The 19,017-nt window shown below is 41.5% G+C and overlaps 1 protein-coding gene across 2 annotated transcripts in view; it reads left to right on the forward strand.

Moving 5' to 3' along the window:
• The first annotated feature begins 2,523 nt into the window (after window positions 1-2,523).
• Window positions 2,524-19,017, forward strand: part of DTNBP1 (dystrobrevin binding protein 1) — a 131,159-nt gene continuing 114,665 nt past the window's right edge. Inside the window, exons 1-3 of one of the 2 annotated variants that reach the window (XM_019420062.2) lie at window positions 2,524-2,756; window positions 12,157-12,210; window positions 13,410-13,460. In XM_019420062.2, coding sequence (XP_019275607.1) covers window positions 2,701-2,756; window positions 12,157-12,210; window positions 13,410-13,460 — 161 coding nt within the window. In that variant the 5' untranslated portion in view covers window positions 2,524-2,700. The remainder of the gene's footprint in view (window positions 2,757-12,156; window positions 12,211-13,409; window positions 13,461-19,017) is intronic. The other variant, XM_053904885.1, reaches the window with a different exon arrangement.

Below are 19,017 nucleotides of genomic sequence, written 5' to 3' on the forward strand. Positions count from 1 at the left end.
ATATTATTCATCTTGGGCACCTGGGTGGCTTAGTGGGTTAAGCATCCAACCTCAGCTCAGGTCATGATCTCGTGGTGAGTTCGAGCCCCACATCAGGCTCTGTGCTGACAGCTGAGAGCCTAGAGCCTACTTCAGATTCTGTGTCTCCCTCTCTCTCTCTCTCTCTGCCCCTCCCCTGCTCGCCCTCTGTCTCTCAGAAATAAACATTAAAAAAATTTTTTAAAAATATTATTCATCTTGAATACTGAGCTTTCTGGCTCCCCTTAAATTTTGCACCTGAAATGAACACCTCACCTGCCTCACCCTAGTCCCAGTCCTGAATTGAAAATAAATGGTGTAAAAAAAAAAATTAGTAAAGAACTTTTTCTTAATTAAACAAATATTAGATAAATTGTCAGATAGTGATGTGTATTAAGTTGAGAAGCAGGCTGTGTATAGGAAGTGATTACATAGGTAAGTTGAATTATCTGGGGAGACCTATTTAAAGGGATGATATTTAAGCTGAGATCTGAATGCCAAGAAGAAGCCAGCAATGCAACATGCTGGAGAAAAGCTTCTGAAAAGGCCTCAAGGTGGAACTGAACCTGGACTTTTCAAGGAACACACACACAAGGCTACTGTGGCTTAAATGTCAAGGTCATGATAGGCGGGTAGTACAATTGACCCTTGAAAAAGGGGTTAGGGGCACAGATCCCCTCCCAGTCAAAAATTCACACGTAACTTTAGATTTCCTGAAAACCCAAAACTTAACTACTAATAGCCTACTATTAGCCAGAAGCCTTATCTATATAAAATAAATAGATTAGCACATATTTCGTATATGTATTATATACTGTATTCTTACAATGATACCTAATTTTTTTTTACTTTTTTTTTTTGTATTTCTAGGCTATGCAGCTCATCTTCAAGCTTTTTCAAATCGTCACAAATCTCCCAAAAAATTTCCACTGTATTTATTGAAAAAAATCTGCATATTAGTGGACCCACACAGTGCAAACTTGTGTTATTCAAGGGTAAACTGTGCTTGCCTTGGATAGAGTATCAGGAAGGGTTCAAATTTTAGGACTTTGTAATTTTATTCTGAGGGCACAGGAAGCAACTGGAGGCTTTAAAGCAGGAGAGCAACCTGATCTGATTGCTTTTAGATAATCCTCTTTGGCTGTCATGTCAAGGATGGATTACAAGGGTGTAGATGGCAAAAGAGTAGCATCAGGGGACCTGTCAGTGTTCCTAGTAAAAGTTGACAGTGCCTTGGACTAGGGTGACTATACTGAAGATGAAGAAAGGGGAGCAGGTTCCAGGAATATTTTAGAAATAGAGTGGGGACACCTGGGTGGCTCAGTTGATTGGGCATCCAATTCGTGGTTTCAGCTCAGGGCATAATCTCACAGTTCGTGAGTTCAAGCCCTGCATCGGGCTCTGCGCTGACAGTACAGAGCCTGCTTGGGATTCTCTCTCTCTCTCTCTCTCTCAAAAAAAATAAATAAACAAATTATATATAAAAAAAGAAATAGAGTGGATTGGATTGGACCTGATGAGTTAATATGGGGGATGAGGAAGTGAGGAAATGGTTGATTTCAGGTGGCTTAATTTGAGCAATTTGGTGGTGCCATTTACCGAAATGGGAAAGACTGGAGGACGAGCAAGTTAGGACGTGAATATGCAATCACATTTTCAATTTGGGGTATGTTGGGTTTGAAATGCCTATCCGATACATGTTAAGTAAGCAACTGGTATGAATTGAAGGAGCAGGAGGGGGGACAGGGCTGAAGATAGAGAATTGGGCGTCCATCACTGCCTTGATAGAATTTCCAGCATGGTAGAGCGCACATGGAGAAGAGCAGGAGGCTGGTGATGGAGACTTGGGAGCAACTGTTGAAATAAGACTGGACAGGAAGGGAGAATAGAAGTATGATGTCCCTGAAGGCAAGAGAAGAATGTGTCTTAAAAATGGTATAAGGTATTGCTTTGAGGGTCACTGAAAGGTCGAGAAAAAAAATCAGGGCAGGTTCGTGATAAATGGCATTGACAACATGGAGCTCACCGGTGACCTGACAAAGGCGACCTCCTTTGGTGTGAAGGGCACAAAAGCCTCATGGAGGTTGAAGTGGAAAAGTGGTGATGTGGAAACAGTTGATTATCCTTCCCATTTTATGAATGAAGAAACGAAGGCTTAGAATGGTTAATTCTCTCATCCAAGGGCAAAGTCCCTGGGGTCAGTTCCCGGACCCAGGCGGTGAAGGTTTGCTTCAGGGATGTGCACTCTGTGCAAGAAATTTATCCAATTCCCTTCCAAGTCGTAAAAACCAACGCTGCTCTCAAAGATGCCCTCAACTGAAAACATTCTTTCACGATGCCACTTGTGTTTTAGAGAAAAAACGAGAGGGCCCGGCTCGGGCTGCAAAAAGACATCTTTTGCTCAGCTGCGAGGGAAGGCCCGCCCCCTTTCCGCAGCCCGAGGCCGGCGCGGCCCACTGCGGCTGCGCGGGCCTGGGCGCGGCGGGGGCAGGGCGGGAGTGCGCGAGAGGGGGGCGGGAACGCGGAAGGGGCTGCGGCGCCGCGCGCCGACCGAGTCGGGGGCGGGGCCGGGCGCTAGTGTGCGGGGCGCGCGGGTGACAGGTGTGGGGACGGCCGAGCGGACCCTGGGTGGAAGCAGAGGCGGCGGCCTGAAGCCCGAGGGAGGGAGACACGGCGGCGGCGATGCTGGAGACACTGCGCGAGCGGCTGCTGAGCGTGCAGCAGGATTTCACCTCCGGGTGGGTATACGGCGGGAGACGAAAAGGAGCCGGGGGCCGGGCCGGGCCGGGGCCCCGGACGCCGCCTCCTTCCCCTCCGCGCACCCAGTGCGCTCGGTTCCCATCCCGCACTTCCCGTCCCCGCCCCGCCGAGCAGAGTCACGAACTTTCCGGCGTTGGTCCGGCGGCGCTAAGTAACTTAGGTTCCAGTAAGCCGGCTCCGCGGAGCGCGCGGAGGACGGCCGGGCCCCGTCCCGGCGTTTGGGCGGCCGCGGGAGGGGAGTCACGTGGCGGGCGGCGCGCCCCCCGCTTCCGCCGCCCGTGGAACTGGGCCCGCGTCCCTTCGGTCTCCGGAGCCTGCGACGCACCTGCCCGCTCGGGCCTCGGGCTCCTGCGGCCGCGCGGGGAGCTGGGCCCTCCGCCCCCTTCTCAGGGCGAAGGTCGCGGACTCCCCGTCTCTGCTTTCTCGAGCGGCCCGCTCGCGGAACCCCCCAGGCCTCGCCTGCCGCCTCTTTTCCTTTTGTTTTCTCTCGCTGCTTTTGCCCCGAGTTCGGCGCCTTGATGAAGAAACTCTTGGGCAAGAGAAGCAGCAGAACTACACCGACACTGTTAATACAGCTAGTGGTTAAAAGCGCGGACCAAGCGGTTCCCAAACTTTGCTTAGACTCACCTGGGAACCTTTAACAATCTTGATCCCAGGTTGCCTCCCACACCGGTTTAATCAGGCAGGAGATGGGGTTTTAAAGATCCTCCGGTGATTGCAGTGTGCAGTGAAGTCCCGGAAGCACAGGCATAGACTCTAGCGCCAGACTGGTAGGGATCTCCTCTCTCCCACTAAGCCACTGTATTTTTGCAAGTTCCTTGAGTTGTCATGCCTCGGTTTCCACAACTGTACAGTGGCGATAAAGATGGTCCTTACAGGGTTGGGCAGATTAATGAATTAACGTGTAAAACGCGGCCTGTGGGACAGGAAGCCCTATGGCATTTGTGGTTACTAGGTAGGGCCTAATTCATTTTGATTTTTTTCTTTAGGAAAGGTGTTACTTTTATAAAGAATCTGTTACCTTTAGCTTACAGATCCTTTGGAGAATTTTCTGAATGAGGACATCTCAGTCATCTGGTTTTAAGTTTCCAATGAGCAAGATGCTGGCTAAGATTTTATCTAATGGGACAAAAGTGTTTACATTGCCTTTTGGGTGCTGAGTGGTAACAAACTGTTATATACATGAGCACTGACCATAAGTAAATCATTTTTGATAGTTATGGTTTGGAGTTCTTAAGAATATTATAGATGCTATGGAAGTCATTCGCTTATGGTGTATTTGCATGCTTGCAATTTTTTTTCTCATTTAAATTGAAAGAGTAGTTTCTGAGTGTAAATTATTGAAGAATTTCGGTAGGATACTGGAATAGTCTGCCTGTAGCATGAGAATGGTCATAGATAAACCCATCTGGTATGCCCCTGTTATCATTACTTCCACATTCTTTGATGACATAACCGTCCGTCTTCTTCTGGCAGTTACTGTAACTGTCTAGGTTGTACGGATGCCTCAGAACCCATTCATACTCATGACCTTTGCTTAAGAAGGTTAAACGTACAGGGGCACCTGGGTGGCTCAGTTGGTTAAGCGTCGGACTTTTGACCTCGGCTCAAGTCACGATCTCGTGGTTTGAGATTTCGAGCCCTGCGTCAGGCTCTGTGCTCACTTTGCAGAGCCTGCTTCGGATCCTCTGTCTTCTTTCTGACCCTCTCCTGTCCCCCCCCCCCCCCCCCAAATAAATGTTAAAAAAATTTTTTTTTAAAGAGGTTAAACCTAGAAATCTGGACTCTGGATCCAAACCATCCTGGGAGATCTGGATAACCTGAGTTTAGAGTTTAGGTTAGGAAGAGGGTTGGGGGGAATCTGGTTAGAACCCCTTGGAAACTGACTTTACTACTTGACAACGTCATAGGCTGGGGCCACTTTGGGATTTAGACACCCTGAGAGAGCTTTCATTCCATTTAGGCACCTGGTCGACTTCTTCTGTGCAGGTTCCTCTCAGCTGACAAACCTCTAGACGATCAGTGTGTGCCATTCAGCCTGCCACCTGGCAGGGAAATAACTCCTCTCCAGGTGATGTCTGTTTTCCAGCTGACTGTCAGCTCGGAACTCTGATGTTCATTTTTGTCAGGTTCACAAATTTCCTATGCGACCCTTGCCAAGAAAGACTCCTCTTAATTCATCTTAGTAAACTCTTCTATATTCAGCTTGAGATCAGCCTATTTGACGCCATTGAATATTTCACCTTGACGAGGAAAGATGAAATTAAACAGCCCACGTGTATATTGCACGAAGGCACTGAGGGATCCAGAGGTGAAAGGGACATGGCCCTCACCTCCCCCAAAAGATCAAATTGTGCCCGGCACACCTTTAGAACACTTGGCGTTAATGCCTGTAGAAACCAAAGCAGCTGGCTTCTAAAATGATTGGAAATTTCCCGTGTTGGGTTGCCCGAGGGAATCAGAAGGAAGGCCGGTCTGTTTCTAGTTCCTTCAGTGTTTCCAGTGTTGCTCCTTACGGTCACCCAGAGTGGTACCCTCTCAGGGCTTTTCTGTTCATTTTCACCTTGTGAGAATTCATGAAACTAGACCTTAAATGTAGGCAAATTAACTTTTTTTTTTTTTTTAAGTGAAATAGGATTATCTTTATCAGTCTCACCAGGGAATGTCCCATTAGTGATAAAGCACACCTGAGGAACACAGTGAATTTCTACCTGCCATCCACACTTTGAAAAATGCAACTTTTTCTAATGAAGGCATAGTGGCCAGAGATGCTGATGGCCTGCTGGGGTCACTGGGTTGTCTGTGGACTTGGGGTCTTTTTTTATAAATTTTTGTAAGTTACAGTTATATCAACATTGAGATAAACTCGGAAATTATATCATGTTCATTCTGACTTAAGCAGATGGCCGGCTGACCCCAAGGGCCTCAGGAGTGAGGGAATTGGTTCTGGGTCTCACCCTCTTCCCCTCACCTAAGTGAGTCTTAATTTGATTTCACTTAGAGCTCTTAGAGCCTTTTGGAGAGTTCACATAGAACATCCACTTTTTAAGGATTGGCTTGAGCTCTGAGGGAAACTTTTGGATGATACATGGAAGCACACACTTCAGATCCACTCTGGTCTTTGAGTTTTACCTTTTGAGCTGTTAGGACTAGAAGCCTCAGGACTGAAGTAATCGGGTGCACAGAACCCTCCAGGTACTGAAAATCAGATATACTGATGGTTTACAGCCACCTGTCACCGCCTGGCGTTTCCGGTTTGTGATGCTCTGGGTTCTTGTGAGTAGGGATAGAAACCTTGTACTGTTTCCCCCCTCAGAGGCCCCCACTGCCCCGCAGCCTTATTTCTCTGCTTCCCTCCTGTGGTATCAAAACCTGCTCAAAGGAGAGGATCTAATAATCTAACTCAGTGTCGTAAAATGGTGAGATTTTGCCTAAAATTTTGACTCTTCCAGGACTACTCACCTTTTAAATAAGCAGGATAAAAAAAATCTCAATATTCAACCTGATTTAATAACTAGTGAGTTCCTACTAAGTGTCGGACGGTAGGTGATGCGCTCAAAAAGTGTCCTTTTGTCATGGCAGCTTTTTTCATTTCATTAAAAAAAAAAAAGATTTAAGAGGCTACACGCTCAACTGTCTTTACTAATTAGTGTCCGTATCTTGGGCTAGATCCTGGGGCCACAAAGGCGACTGAAACAGTCTCTGCGCTCTGGATGCTGTAGACCGGGGCGGTGTCGTGGGAGCAGAAGGAACTGAGCATTAAAGATGCACATCTGGGGCGCCTGGCTGGCGGTGGAGCGTGCAGCGCTCGATCTCGGGGTTGCAGCTTCGAGTCCCGCGTTGGGTGTGGAGCTCACTTAAAAATAAAATCTTAAAAAAAAAGAAAAGCAAAAGATACAAGTGATACATGCGTGAGCCCAGAGGAAAAGAGTCATTAATTCAGACGCATTTACAGAAGGCTTCAAAGAGAAAGTGGCTCCTCGACTGGGCCTTGAAGAATGAGGAAGGATTGTACTGGCTTACGGTGAGGGTGAGGGCATTTCCAAGACGGAAGCAGTTGTGGGAGAGGAAGCTGGGAGGGAAGGTTAGTGACTAACCGAGGCTCTTCAAGTGCTCTGCTCAATTCACTCATTTATCAAATCCTCACTGAGCACTTAACTCTGTGACCGGCGCCATTCTGGAAGCCAGGGAGGTAGCAACAGAACATGGCAGGCAGCAAATAACGTCCCTGGGCTCATTCTGTTCTGCCTCTAACGGGAGGCAGAATACTTAGAAGGTCCTAAGAGGTCTTGAACAGTAAAGCAGGCGAAGGGGCTCGGGGATGAGTCGGTTGCTACGTTGTACAGGGTGGCCCTCGCATATTTTTTACACCGACCGAGCCATTTGAAGGTTTTTGGGAGGAGGTAGTAGGAGTCTGCCCGTATTTCTGGAAGAAATTTGAGACGCGGTGCGATGGGAGAGGGCTGGAGATGTGGAGCGGGGAGATTACTTGGGAGGCTGTAGCTGTGGGCCGGGGGAGAGATGATAAGTCCATGCTGGTAGGAATTTAACAAGCAAGGGGATGTGACAGGCCCCGGGTGGACGTGACAGGCCCCCGGTGGACGTAACAGGCCCCGGGTGGACTTTCTTTCTTTTCTTTTCTTTTCTTTCTTTCTTTCTTTCTTTCTTTCTTTCTTTCTTTCTTTCTTTCGAGAGAAAAAAGTATGATAAACGTTAACGGGAAAATAGAATAGACTGGATTTGGATTTGCAAGCAGAATTTAAAGTCAGAATGATGGAGACATGAACGTTAAAGGAATTGTACCTTAATGATAAAAATGTGCTCATTAATATGTTTTTGTGGTGTTTTACAGCAATCACGACAGCTGATGAGGTGAGCCAAGTAGGAAATTGAAGCGCAAATAAATGGAATGCCATTAAGGTCACCCCGGGAGGCTGAGTTAGCTGGAGAAAGCACATTTTCTGCTCATCCTTCATCGTAGTGCTCCCTATATCACTCTGTTTATCTCCTTTTTAAACCTGTCTTGGGGGCTGTTTTGCTAATCACCTCCATTTCTTAATAAGAGGCCCCCATTTTTAATGTTTTTCTGCCAAACTTAAAAAAAATAAGCGTGCTGGTCGCAAATCAAGTGAAGTCTTTAGAACAATCTAAAAATAAATTAACAGGGGCGCCTGGGTGGCTCAGTCGGTTAAGCTGTCGACTTCGGCTCAGGTCATGATCTCGCGGTCCGTGAGTTCGAGCCCCGCATCGGGCTCTGTGCTGACCGCTCAGAGCCTGGAGCCTGTTTCAGATTCTGTGTCTCCCTCTCTCTCTGACCCTCTCCCGTTCATGCTCTGTCTCTCTCTGTCTCAATAATAAATAAACGTTAAAAAAGAAAATAAAATACATTAACAGAGTGTCAGGGTAAATTTGAGGTTTGGTGCTTTGAACTCAAAAGTGTATATAAATTAGTTGCTTTTGGTAGAAGACAATTGTCAGGTCTAAATTGATAATAGCCACATAGCAGCACTAATGTCTTCCTGGGGATAGTGTGGGATTAGGAAGAAGTTTAGGAATGGTGGGGAAGCCTTTTATAGGAATCTCTACTTTATTTCACCTTGACCCAATAACGTACTTAGTTTCTTACCTTTGTTGGTGGAGATCATTTTTCTTATACTTTTCATTTGAGTTAGCTCTGTTTACAGAATGCGGCCAAAGTCGTATTTGGAATTTTATTTAATTCCTGTGGCAAATTATTGTGGTCAATATACTACTACTGTTTTATATATGAGGAAACCGGGGTATTACACCTGGCTCAGTATTTCCTTCTTAGTGTGTCATAACATTGTGGGACATTAAATAGCTTTTATTAGTGGGTTGTTCCCAGCACAGAATCACTGTGGGAAGCTTTAAGGAGAATCATTGCACAATAAAAACAGTAAGCTACCTTTAGTTGAATTCTGGGCTTTGAGGATGTATTTCAGAAAGGAATGTTTTGCTTTTTTTGTCACTTGTTAAATATACCTGACCTTAAAAATATGTGTATAGATATATATAGATATAAATATATCTATATCTAAATATCTAAATATATTTATATCTATATATATCTATACACACACACACACACACATATGTATACATATACACACACAAACTCACCTGACCTTATTTTTTCTCAACTTAAAGTAAGAATAATAGTCATTGTAACCCTTTATGTGTTCCTCTCCTCAACTCTCTTCACTGTTTTCATCTCCTTAGAGCTACTTTGTGTTCTCCATCAGTTTCTGTTCTCAATTTCGGCACACATGATTTATGTGGAGACAGCATGATGAGAAAAGATGAGTATCTAAAAGACTGTTTATTACAAAAATGTTTTTATAAAATTTCAGACATATAAAAAAATGGAATAACACAGTGAACCCCATAAATCCATTATTCAGATTCAAGAGTTGTCGACTATTGCCACATTTGCTTTGCCTCTCCCACAGTTACAAAATAAATCTTAGATTTGTCTGCTACATCTCTCCATCAGTTTGCATCTCTAAAAAAAAGTACAGGGGTGCCTGGGTGACTCAGTCTGTTGGGTGTCTGACTTCGGCTCAGGTCATGATCTCGTGGTAAGTGATTTCGAGCCCTGCATTGGGCTCTGTACTGACAGCTTGGAGCCTGGGTCCTGCTTTGGATTCTGTGTCTCCCTCTCCCCCTTTAGATTCTGCCCCTCCCATGCTCATGCTCCTTCTCTCTCTTAAAAAATAAACATTAAATTAAAAAAATACAGACATTACATACATTCAGTGCCAATGTCATACTTAACTGAATTAACACTGATTCTTTGATATTATCAATTATCCAGTCCATAATCAAATTTCCTGGTTCTTAGAAATGTCTTTTTATAGTTGATTTGTTCAACTCCAGATCAAATAAGTTCCACACATTATGTTTGGTTAAGGTCCAATTTTAAAGCAGATGGTTGTTAAGGAGCCACCCAGAGAAGCCCTTACTGACCCAGTGATTTTGTTTTCACCTGCCTGTAACATTCATTCTTTCTTATTCTAAACTAATTTTTTGCTTTTGTTTTTTTGGGGGCGTGCGGAGGAGCATCCCAAATTTGATATAATTGAGAAAGTATAAGTTTATATCAGAAACAAATATTTGAGGAGTGCCTGGGTGGCTCAGTCGGTTAAGCGTCCCACTTCAGCTCAGGTCATGATCTTACAGCTCGTGGGTTTGAACCCGTGTTGGGCTCTGTGCTGACAGCTCAGGGCCTGGAGCCTGCTTTGGATTCTGTGTCTCCCTCTCTCTCTACCTCCCCCCCACTCATGGTCTGTCTCTCACAAATAAATAAACATTAAAAAAATTTAAAAAAATAAATATCTTGAAATATCAACCTCCACATTTGCTGGACCATATAATAAGAGTGGTCCAAAAAGGATCTTAACGGTTCCCTCGCAATATCCTTGTCCACCTAACTGTATGCAATTGTCCTGAATCCCCAAAAATAATACCAGAATCCTTGTGAGCATAATGTCCTGCTGTGTATCACCATCCTAGGATAATTCTACCTGGGATGTACAGCTAAGTGCCTTTCTCAAATTTTGGAGTGGAGGGGATAGAGCATAACTGTCAGAAAAGCTTTTCCTAGGTGTTGCTTAATCTTAGTCTAAACCGGATTTACCGGTTGCCAAAGTAAGCTTGGAAATTTATATTATTTCTGTAGGACAGTTTAGACTTTTTACATACAGCTCCCTAGACTCATCTGGGGAGATATATACAAATGAGTTTTCAGTTAAAGAGATGGCAGAGTCTCTTTAACAATGTGGAAAGTTCATCTCCTCATTATCTTACTTTTTGAGAAACAACAGAGTAATACAAACATTTCTTGTATGAAATTGGCATTCCAGTTTGTTTAAAAAAAATAAAGGCCCTTTCTGGTACTTAGCTGGGCATTATTGACAAAGCTCTAGTCCTGTATCAGGACTCGGACGTGTGGTGGTGAACTACACAGGGTTGGGGCATTCGTAGGAGAGCCAGCTTGTACGTTAGGGCAGTTTCTGGCTGAGAGCAGTAAAGTCCGTTGAGGAAGGCGCACTTATTTCTAGTTTTACCAAAGACTTTTTAGGGGCTAGTGGTGGTACTGTGGTCTGTGTTTCACACTCTATTTAGAAATGAGTATTTGTTGAAGTATGCACATTAAGAAGAACATTTACAGCAATATCGCATTTTATATGAGAGTCGCTCATGATTTAGTAGTCCCTTTTTGGCAACCTCTATTGTATAGTACAGAGCCGACAGCCAAAAGAAGGTGAAAGTGGGCCAGTGAGGCAAAAATAAATTGTACAAAGTCTGCGTATTATGTAGAGAGGCGAACCTATTTATTCTGTGCATTTTCTGGCCCATTATCTGTTTTCTAGCCCGGTAATTTAAAACAAATAGTGGGGAGCCTGAGTGGCTCAGTCAGTTAAGCGTCTTGATATCAGCATGATCTTGATATCATGATCTCACGGGTGAGTTCCCGTGATCTCACGGGTGAGTTCCAGCCTTGCATTGGGCTCCATGCTGACAGCACAGAGCCTGCTTGGGATTCTCTCTCTCTGCCCCTCCCCCCCCAATATAAGTAAGTAAATTTTTTTAAAAAGTAAAAAAGCGGATAGGGAGGGAGGAGGCTGCAATAGTTAAGTAGCCAGCAGAAGCAGGAAGTTATCACAGATAACCAAATGACCAGTGTTGGAGATAGAGCGCTTAAATTTAGAAAAAACAGACACAGGATCCCAAACCAACTCAGATCCCCGTAGATTGGTCTCACGTTGGCAAGTGAAGAGCTATTCCTCGCTCGGAAACGTCTGAGGAGATGGCTGTTTCGCCACAAAACGTAATCGATCGTATTCATAAAAATGACCTGGAGTTAGCAGAACATGTTAAATAGAGTGTATCGAGCCCTCTTTCATGAGAAAGGTTTGTAATATACTTTAGGAAGCTTTTTATCAATGTGTAAAATTTCACAAAATGTCGGTAAAGAGCTTTGAGTGCCCGGTTATAGTATCTACTTAATAAAATGTGCTGCTTTGATAATCTTTGTTACCTACCAAATTCACCTGTGTGAACTGCTGCTTTTTCTAATGATGCCAGCTAAGTGACATTTCTCTAGTCTGATTACACTTCAGGATTGTTTCTAAAAAAGGGATTGGGGCAAGAACAAATATAAAGGTGCTTGCTATAGATACTCTGTTTTGGGTGTCTTACAGTAAACACTCAAGTACTTGTCTGTAGAGGTGCTTAATTCTTGCCAAAAAATTATTAGCTTATCTGACCTCAAATTATAACAACTGTGAAATTTATGGTTGAAAAGAAATCTCTTAACCTGTAAAGATGTGATATTTTATACTTGTTGAATTATAGGCTGAAGACTTTAAGTGACAAGTCAAGAGAAGCTAAAGTAAAAAGCAAACCAAGGTAAGCCTGTGCTAAGATTTAATTTCCTTTGATGTAAATTTCATACGACCACGTTGGGGCTCTAATTGTAATAGTATTGCTACTTTAATGAATTTTGCATTTGTTGAGCACATTTGACTGCAATCTGATTATATATAAATTTTGTTAACACTGGAAAGTTTTCTGATAAAATTGTAAAATGGTTGAGGAAGTGGTGAGATGTAGTTGTATTATTCTAGGACAAGCAGTGGTTATTTTATTGTTTGATCACAATTAATCATTTCTGTATATTGAACACAAAGTAAAAGTCCTGCGTTATCGAGAAGCAGATTAATAATGAAACCATACTTGGCAAGAGAGCCTCGTTAGCTGTGTCACTTGACATGTATGAAAACCAGTGTTGTGCAACTTTTTCATTTTTTTTACATAAGTGAAGCATGACCAAATTTCACTTTCAACCTAGTGATTATGAGCTTTTTATTTTTTTAAATTATTTTTTAATGCTTATTCATTTTTGAGAGACAGAGTGTGAGCAGGGGAAGGGCAGAGAGAGAGGGAGACCCAGAATCTGAAGCAGGCTCCAGGCCCTGAGCTGTCAGCACAGAGCCCTACGTGGGGCTTGAACCTGTGAACTGGGAGATCATGACCTGAGCCAAAGTCGGACACTTAACTGGCTGAGCCACCCAGGTGTCCCGAGATTATGAGCTTTTAAAAAAAAAAAAAATTTTATCTTGTAGCATTTTATTAAAGTGTTCATTGTATTATGTGCTAAGAATAATCTGTAGGGCAAAGTGATGGATGATAGTACATTACAGTATTTTATTTTATTTTTTTCCTAAATGTTTATTTTTGAGAGAGAGCGTGAGCATGAGCAGGGGAGGGGCAGAGAGAGAGGGGGACAGAGGATCTGAAGCAGCCTCTGCTGTCAGCAGGGAGCCTGATGTGGGGCTCAAACTCACGAACCCTGAGATCGTGACCTGAGCTGAAGTCAGATGCTCAACAGACTGAGCCACCCAGGTGCCCCTACAGTATTTTAATTGTGAAATAAAACAGTACATTTCTCTAAAAGTTTAGGTAAACTGTCATCAGTAATTTAAAAATATTTCACATCATAATTATAATGTCAAAATTCTCATATAGGTTTTTGTTTTTGTTTTTATTTTTAGTCGGCCTAAATCAGAAAGAATTTTAATAAAATAAGTGGGTTTTTTTTTTGGCAGGACTGTTCCGTGTTTGCCAAAGTACTCTGCTGGACTAGAATTACTTAGCAGGTAAGTGTTTTCATTTAAATAACAAAATTATGCTTCTGACTGTTGCCTAAAAATATTTTATAATTTTATAAATAGAAAATGTAAAACAACTAAATTTTACCCAAACATAGTGATTAGAAATTACTTACTTGTTCATTTCCCTGAAGGGTTTTTACTTTTCATTGATTAGTGCAAAGGCCATTCAGACTTTGAGCAGATTGATCACTATTATCTTTGCTCATCAATACTTTATTATGTGTATTTATTATGTTTCTGGTTTTTCTTTTGTAAGAACATTGATTTTGAAACTGAGTCTTTGATACTTCTTTTACTTTGATTTTTAATTTTACACCATTTCTTCTCGACTCCTCTCCTGTTGGCATGCAGATTAATATTAAAATGCATGATTTTCTTAGATATGGCAACAAAAGCATAAACAACAGAAGAAAAAAATAGGTAAATTGGACTTAGACAAATTAAAAACCTCTGTACTTCAAAGAACCCATCAAGAAAGTGGAACAGTCCACAGAGTGAGAGAAATATTTGCAACTCATGTATCGGAGGGATTTGAATCTAGAGTATACAAAGAACTGTGATAACTCAATGATAGAAAAACAACCCAACGAAGGAGAGGCAAAGGACTTGAGTAGATAGTTGTCCAGAGAAGATATAAATGGCCAATAGTCACATGAAAAGACGCTCAGCGTCATTTGTGATGCTCGTCAAGACCACAGTGAGATACCACCTCACACCCACTAGCATGGCCGTCATCAGGAAGGCGCTAGCAAGTGTCGATAAGGATGTGGAGAAATAGAACTCCTTGCACTGATGGTAGGAATGGAAAAAATGGTGCAGCTCCTGTGGAGAATGGTTGGGTAGTTTCTTTAAAAAGTCAGTCATAGAATTACCATGTGACCCGGCAATTTCACACCAAGAGAATTGAAAACTCACGTCTGCATAAAAGTGTGTACACAAATGTACCCAGCAGTGTTATTCATAAAGCAGAACTAAGCAGCCTAAAAGTGGAAACAACACGGATGTTCATCGACTGGTGAAGTGTATATTCAGCCACAGAAAGTAGTGGAGTGCCGATACAGGCCACAGCCTGGGTGAGACCCAAAAGCATTATGTTAAGCAAGAGGAACCAACACAAAAGTCATGTATTACATGATTCCATTTGTATATAAAATGTCCAGAAGAGGCAGATCCAGAGAGACGGATAGATTAGTGGTTGTCAAGGGTTGGTGGTGGGGGAGAGGGGAATGAGTAGTGGCTACTAATGAGAGTGGGGTTTCTGTTTGGGGTGACGGAAATGATTTGGAATTAGACGGTAGTGACAGTTGCCCAACTCCGTGAATATGCTAGAAACTACTGATTGATATACTTTAACAGACTGAGCCACCCAGGCGCCCATGAATTATATACTTTAAAAGGATGTATTTTATGGTATGTGAATTACTTCAATATAGGTGTTACAAAAATAAATAGTTTATGTTATGTGCAGTTCTGAACTTAATAACGTGTCCTCTGACAGATATGTGGTAACGACGTGTGCAGCGCGAGATCTCCTCCTCCTGATGTGCGTTTATTATGACACAGTCCCCTTTGCCTACGTTTTGCTTTCTCTTTTCTGGTTCTTTAGTGGGTTTCTTTTTATGGTTGCTAAATCTAGAGATTTTTTCCTTTTCTCAAAAGTGCTTAACTTGATATTAACTTCTTCCTTGGTTTTGTTGAGTGAAGAGCATAAGTGAACATGAAAGAAGGTGTAGTAAAAATTAATCAATGGTGTATTGCTTACATTTATCCCTATTTTTTTTTTTTTAAATTGAGTGATTTAGTTGAATGAACCTCATTGAAAGATTTATGTTAGAAGTGTAGACTTAGGTGTGTGGTAGGTTTTTGGAGTGGAGTGTGCGTCTTGGGGCTTAATACGAAAATTTACAACCATAGGAAGATGCCTCTAATGTGTTCATTCAGTGCATTGAAACACAGTCTTTTCTCTTCGGAACTAATATGAAGTGGAGGAAAGACCATTTTATTTTTTTTTATTTTTTATTTTTTTAATTTTTTTAACGTTTATTTATTTTTGAGACAGAGAGAGACACAGCATGAATGAGGGAGGGGCAGAGAGAGAGGGAGACACAGAATCGGAAGCAGGCTCCAGGCCCTGAGCCGTCAGCCCAGAGCCCGACGCGGGGCTTGTACTCACGGACCGCGAGATCGTGACCTGAACTGAAGTCGGACGCTTAACCGACTGAGCCACCCAGGCGCCCCAGGAAAGACCATTTTAAATGGCAGATCTCTGTATTACAATTTTTTAACTGTTAAAAACTAATAAAATGCACATAACAAAATTTACCATTCTTAACCGTTTGTAAGTGTGCAGCTCAATAGTGTTAAGTACATTCACATTGTTATGCATCCAGTCTTCAAAACTTTCCATCTTGCAAAACTGAAACTCTTTGCCCATTAAACAGTTCCCCGTTGCCCCCTTCCCTGTCTCTGGTGACCGTCATTTGACTTTCTTTTTCTATGAATTTGACTACTCTAGGTACCTCATAGAAGTGAACCCATATAGTATTTGTCTTTTTGTGACTGGCTTATTGCACTTAGCTTACTATTTTCAAGATTTATCCATGCTCAAGCATATGTCAGAATTTTCTTTTCAAGGCTGATTAATGTTTCATTATCCATTTTTGTTTTTCTTTTTTTTTTTTGTTTATCCATCCATCTGTTAACGAACACTTAGGCTGCTTCCACCTTTTAGCTATTGTGAGTAAGGCTGCTGTGAACAGGAGTGTGCAAATCTCTCTTCAAGACCCTTTCAGGTTTTTTGGGTATATACTCAGTTGCCGGATCATGTGGTCATTCAATTTTTAAGTTTTTCAAGAGCCACTCTACCATTTAGATAGCAGCCACATGACTTTACATTCTCACCGGCTATACACAGCACTCCCATTTATCCATAGCTTCAGCAAAACTTGTTATTTTCTGTTTTGGTTTTTTGTTTTGTTTTACAATAGTCATTCTAACTGGTGTGAAGTGGTATGTCATTGTGGTTTTGATTTGTATTTCCCTAATGACTGATGATTGTGAGCATCTTTTCATGTGCTTATTGGGTTGTTATCTTTAGAAACATGTCTATTCAAGCCTTTTGCCCATTTTTGGACAGGGTGGTTTTTTGTTGTTATTGAGTTTTAGGAGTTCTGTATGTGTCTGGTTCTTAATCTCACATCAGATACGTGATTTGCAAATATTTTCTCCCATCCTGTGGGTTGCCTTTTTACTCTGTGTTCTTTGATACATAAACTCTTTTAATTTTGATGAAGTCCAGTTTGTCTGTTTTTTGTGCCTGTGGTGTCATTTCCAAGATATCATTGCCAAATCCCATGTCATGAAGCTTTTCCTATGTTTTTTTCTAAGACTTTTATAGTTTTAGTACTTATGTTTGGATTTTTGATCCATATCGTTTACTTTTGTACCTGATGTTAAGTAAGGGCCCAACTTCATTATTTAACATGTGGATATCCAGTTTTCCCAGCTCCATTTGTTGAAAAGACTATCCTTTCCCCATTGCATGGTCTTGCAAAGCTTGTTGAAAATTATTTGACCATGTATGTGAGAGTTTCTTTCTGGGTTATTTCACTGGTCTAGATTTCTGTTTTTATAACAGTGGCACACTGTTTTGATTGCTGTAGCTTTGCAGTTTTTTTTTAAGTTTATTTGAGAGAGAGAGAGATAGCATGAGTGAGGAAGGGACAGAGAGAGATAGAATCCCAAGCAGGCTCCATGCTGTCAATGCAGAGCCTAATGCAGGGCTTGATCCTATGAACCATGAGATCATGACCTGAGCTGAAATCAAGAGTCAAATGCTTAACTAACTGAACTACCCAGGTACCCCTATAGTAAGTTTTGAAATCAGGAAGTATGAGTCCTCCAACTTTGTTCTTCTTATCAAGGTTGTTTTGGCTATTCAGGGTCCCTTGACATTCTAAATGAATTTTATGATGGATTTTTTTCTGCTTCTACAAAAAATGTCATTGGGATTTTGATAGAGATGGCCTTAAATATGAATCGATTACTTTCTGTTATTATTGACAACATCTTAATGATATTAGTCTTCCAGTCCATGAACCTGGGATTTCTTTCCAACAATTTATGACTTCTTTAATTTCTTTGAGAAGTGTTTTGTAGTTTTCATTGTACTAGTCTTTGATCATCTTTGTTAAATCCTAAATTTTTTAATGTTATCATAAATGGAATTTTTAAATTTCTTTTTTGAATTTTCATTTTCAGTATATAGAAACGCAACTGACTTTGTGCATTGATTTTATATTCTGATACTTTGCTGAATTTGTTTATTCTAACAGGGTTTGTTTTTGTGGAGTCCCTAGGCTTTTCTACATTTAAGATTATATCATCAGCAAACATAATTTTACTTCTTTCCTTCCAATTTGGTGTCTTTTATTTCTTTTTCTTGCCTAATTGCTCTGGCTAGATCTTCCAGTACTATGTTGAATAGAATTAGCAAAAGCAGTCATTTTTGTCTTTTTTGTGGTCTTAGAAGAGAAGCTTTCAATCTTTGGCCATCAACTATGATGATAGCTGTGGGTTTTTCATATATGGTTTTATTATGTTTACATAGTTTCCTTTTATTCCGTGTTTTTTGAGTTTTTATCATGAAAGTGTATTGACTTTTGTCAAATGCTTTTTCAACATCAGTTGAAGTTATGTATTTATTCCCCTTGATTTTATTACTGTGGCATATTACATTGATTGGTTTCCATATGTGGAACCATTCTTGAATTCTAGGAAAAAAATCCCAATAGGTCATGGCATATAATCCTTTCAGTATGCTCCTGAATTCACTTTGCATCACTGTTTATATAGGATATGTCGTTTTATTGTAGTGTCTTTGTCTGGCTTAGGTATCAGGATAATGCTGGCCTTACAATTAGGGAGTGTTCCCTCCTGTTCAGTTTTTTGGAAGAGTTTCAGATGGTTTGGTGTCTTTTAAATGTTGGGCAGAATTCATCAGTGAAATCATCAGGACCCAGGCTTTTCTTTTTTGGGGAGGTTTAAAACATTTTTTTCCCAGTTTTATTGAGATATAATTAGATATGTCACTGTATAAGATTAAGGTGTACAGTATAGTGGTTTGACTTCCATGTATTGTGAAATGATCACAACAATGAGTTAACATCCATCGTCTCATAGAGATAAAACAGAAAAGCAAAAAAATAAAAATTTTTCCTGTGATGAGAACTCTTAACTTTCATATGTGTTATATGTTATATTACTATACACATCATGTTGTACAGTACATTGTAGTAGGAGTTTATACTTTCTGACCACCTTTCTCCAATTCCTTCCTCTTCCACTCTGCCTCTGGTAGCCACAAATCTGATCTCTCCCGGTTCGGATTTTTTTTTTTTTTTTTTTTTATTATGCATGTAAGTGAGATTGCACAATTATTTGTCTTTGTCTGATTTATTTCACTTCGGTTAGCATAACGGCCTCAGAGTCCATTCATGTTGTCACAAATGGCAGGTTTTCCTCGTTTTTTTAATGGCTGAAT

Source organism: Panthera pardus, unplaced genomic scaffold (assembly GCF_024362965.1).
Source record: "Panthera pardus isolate Hobbes unplaced genomic scaffold, ASM2436296v1 HiC_scaffold_17, whole genome shotgun sequence".
NCBI lineage: Eukaryota > Metazoa > Chordata > Mammalia > Carnivora > Felidae > Panthera > Panthera pardus.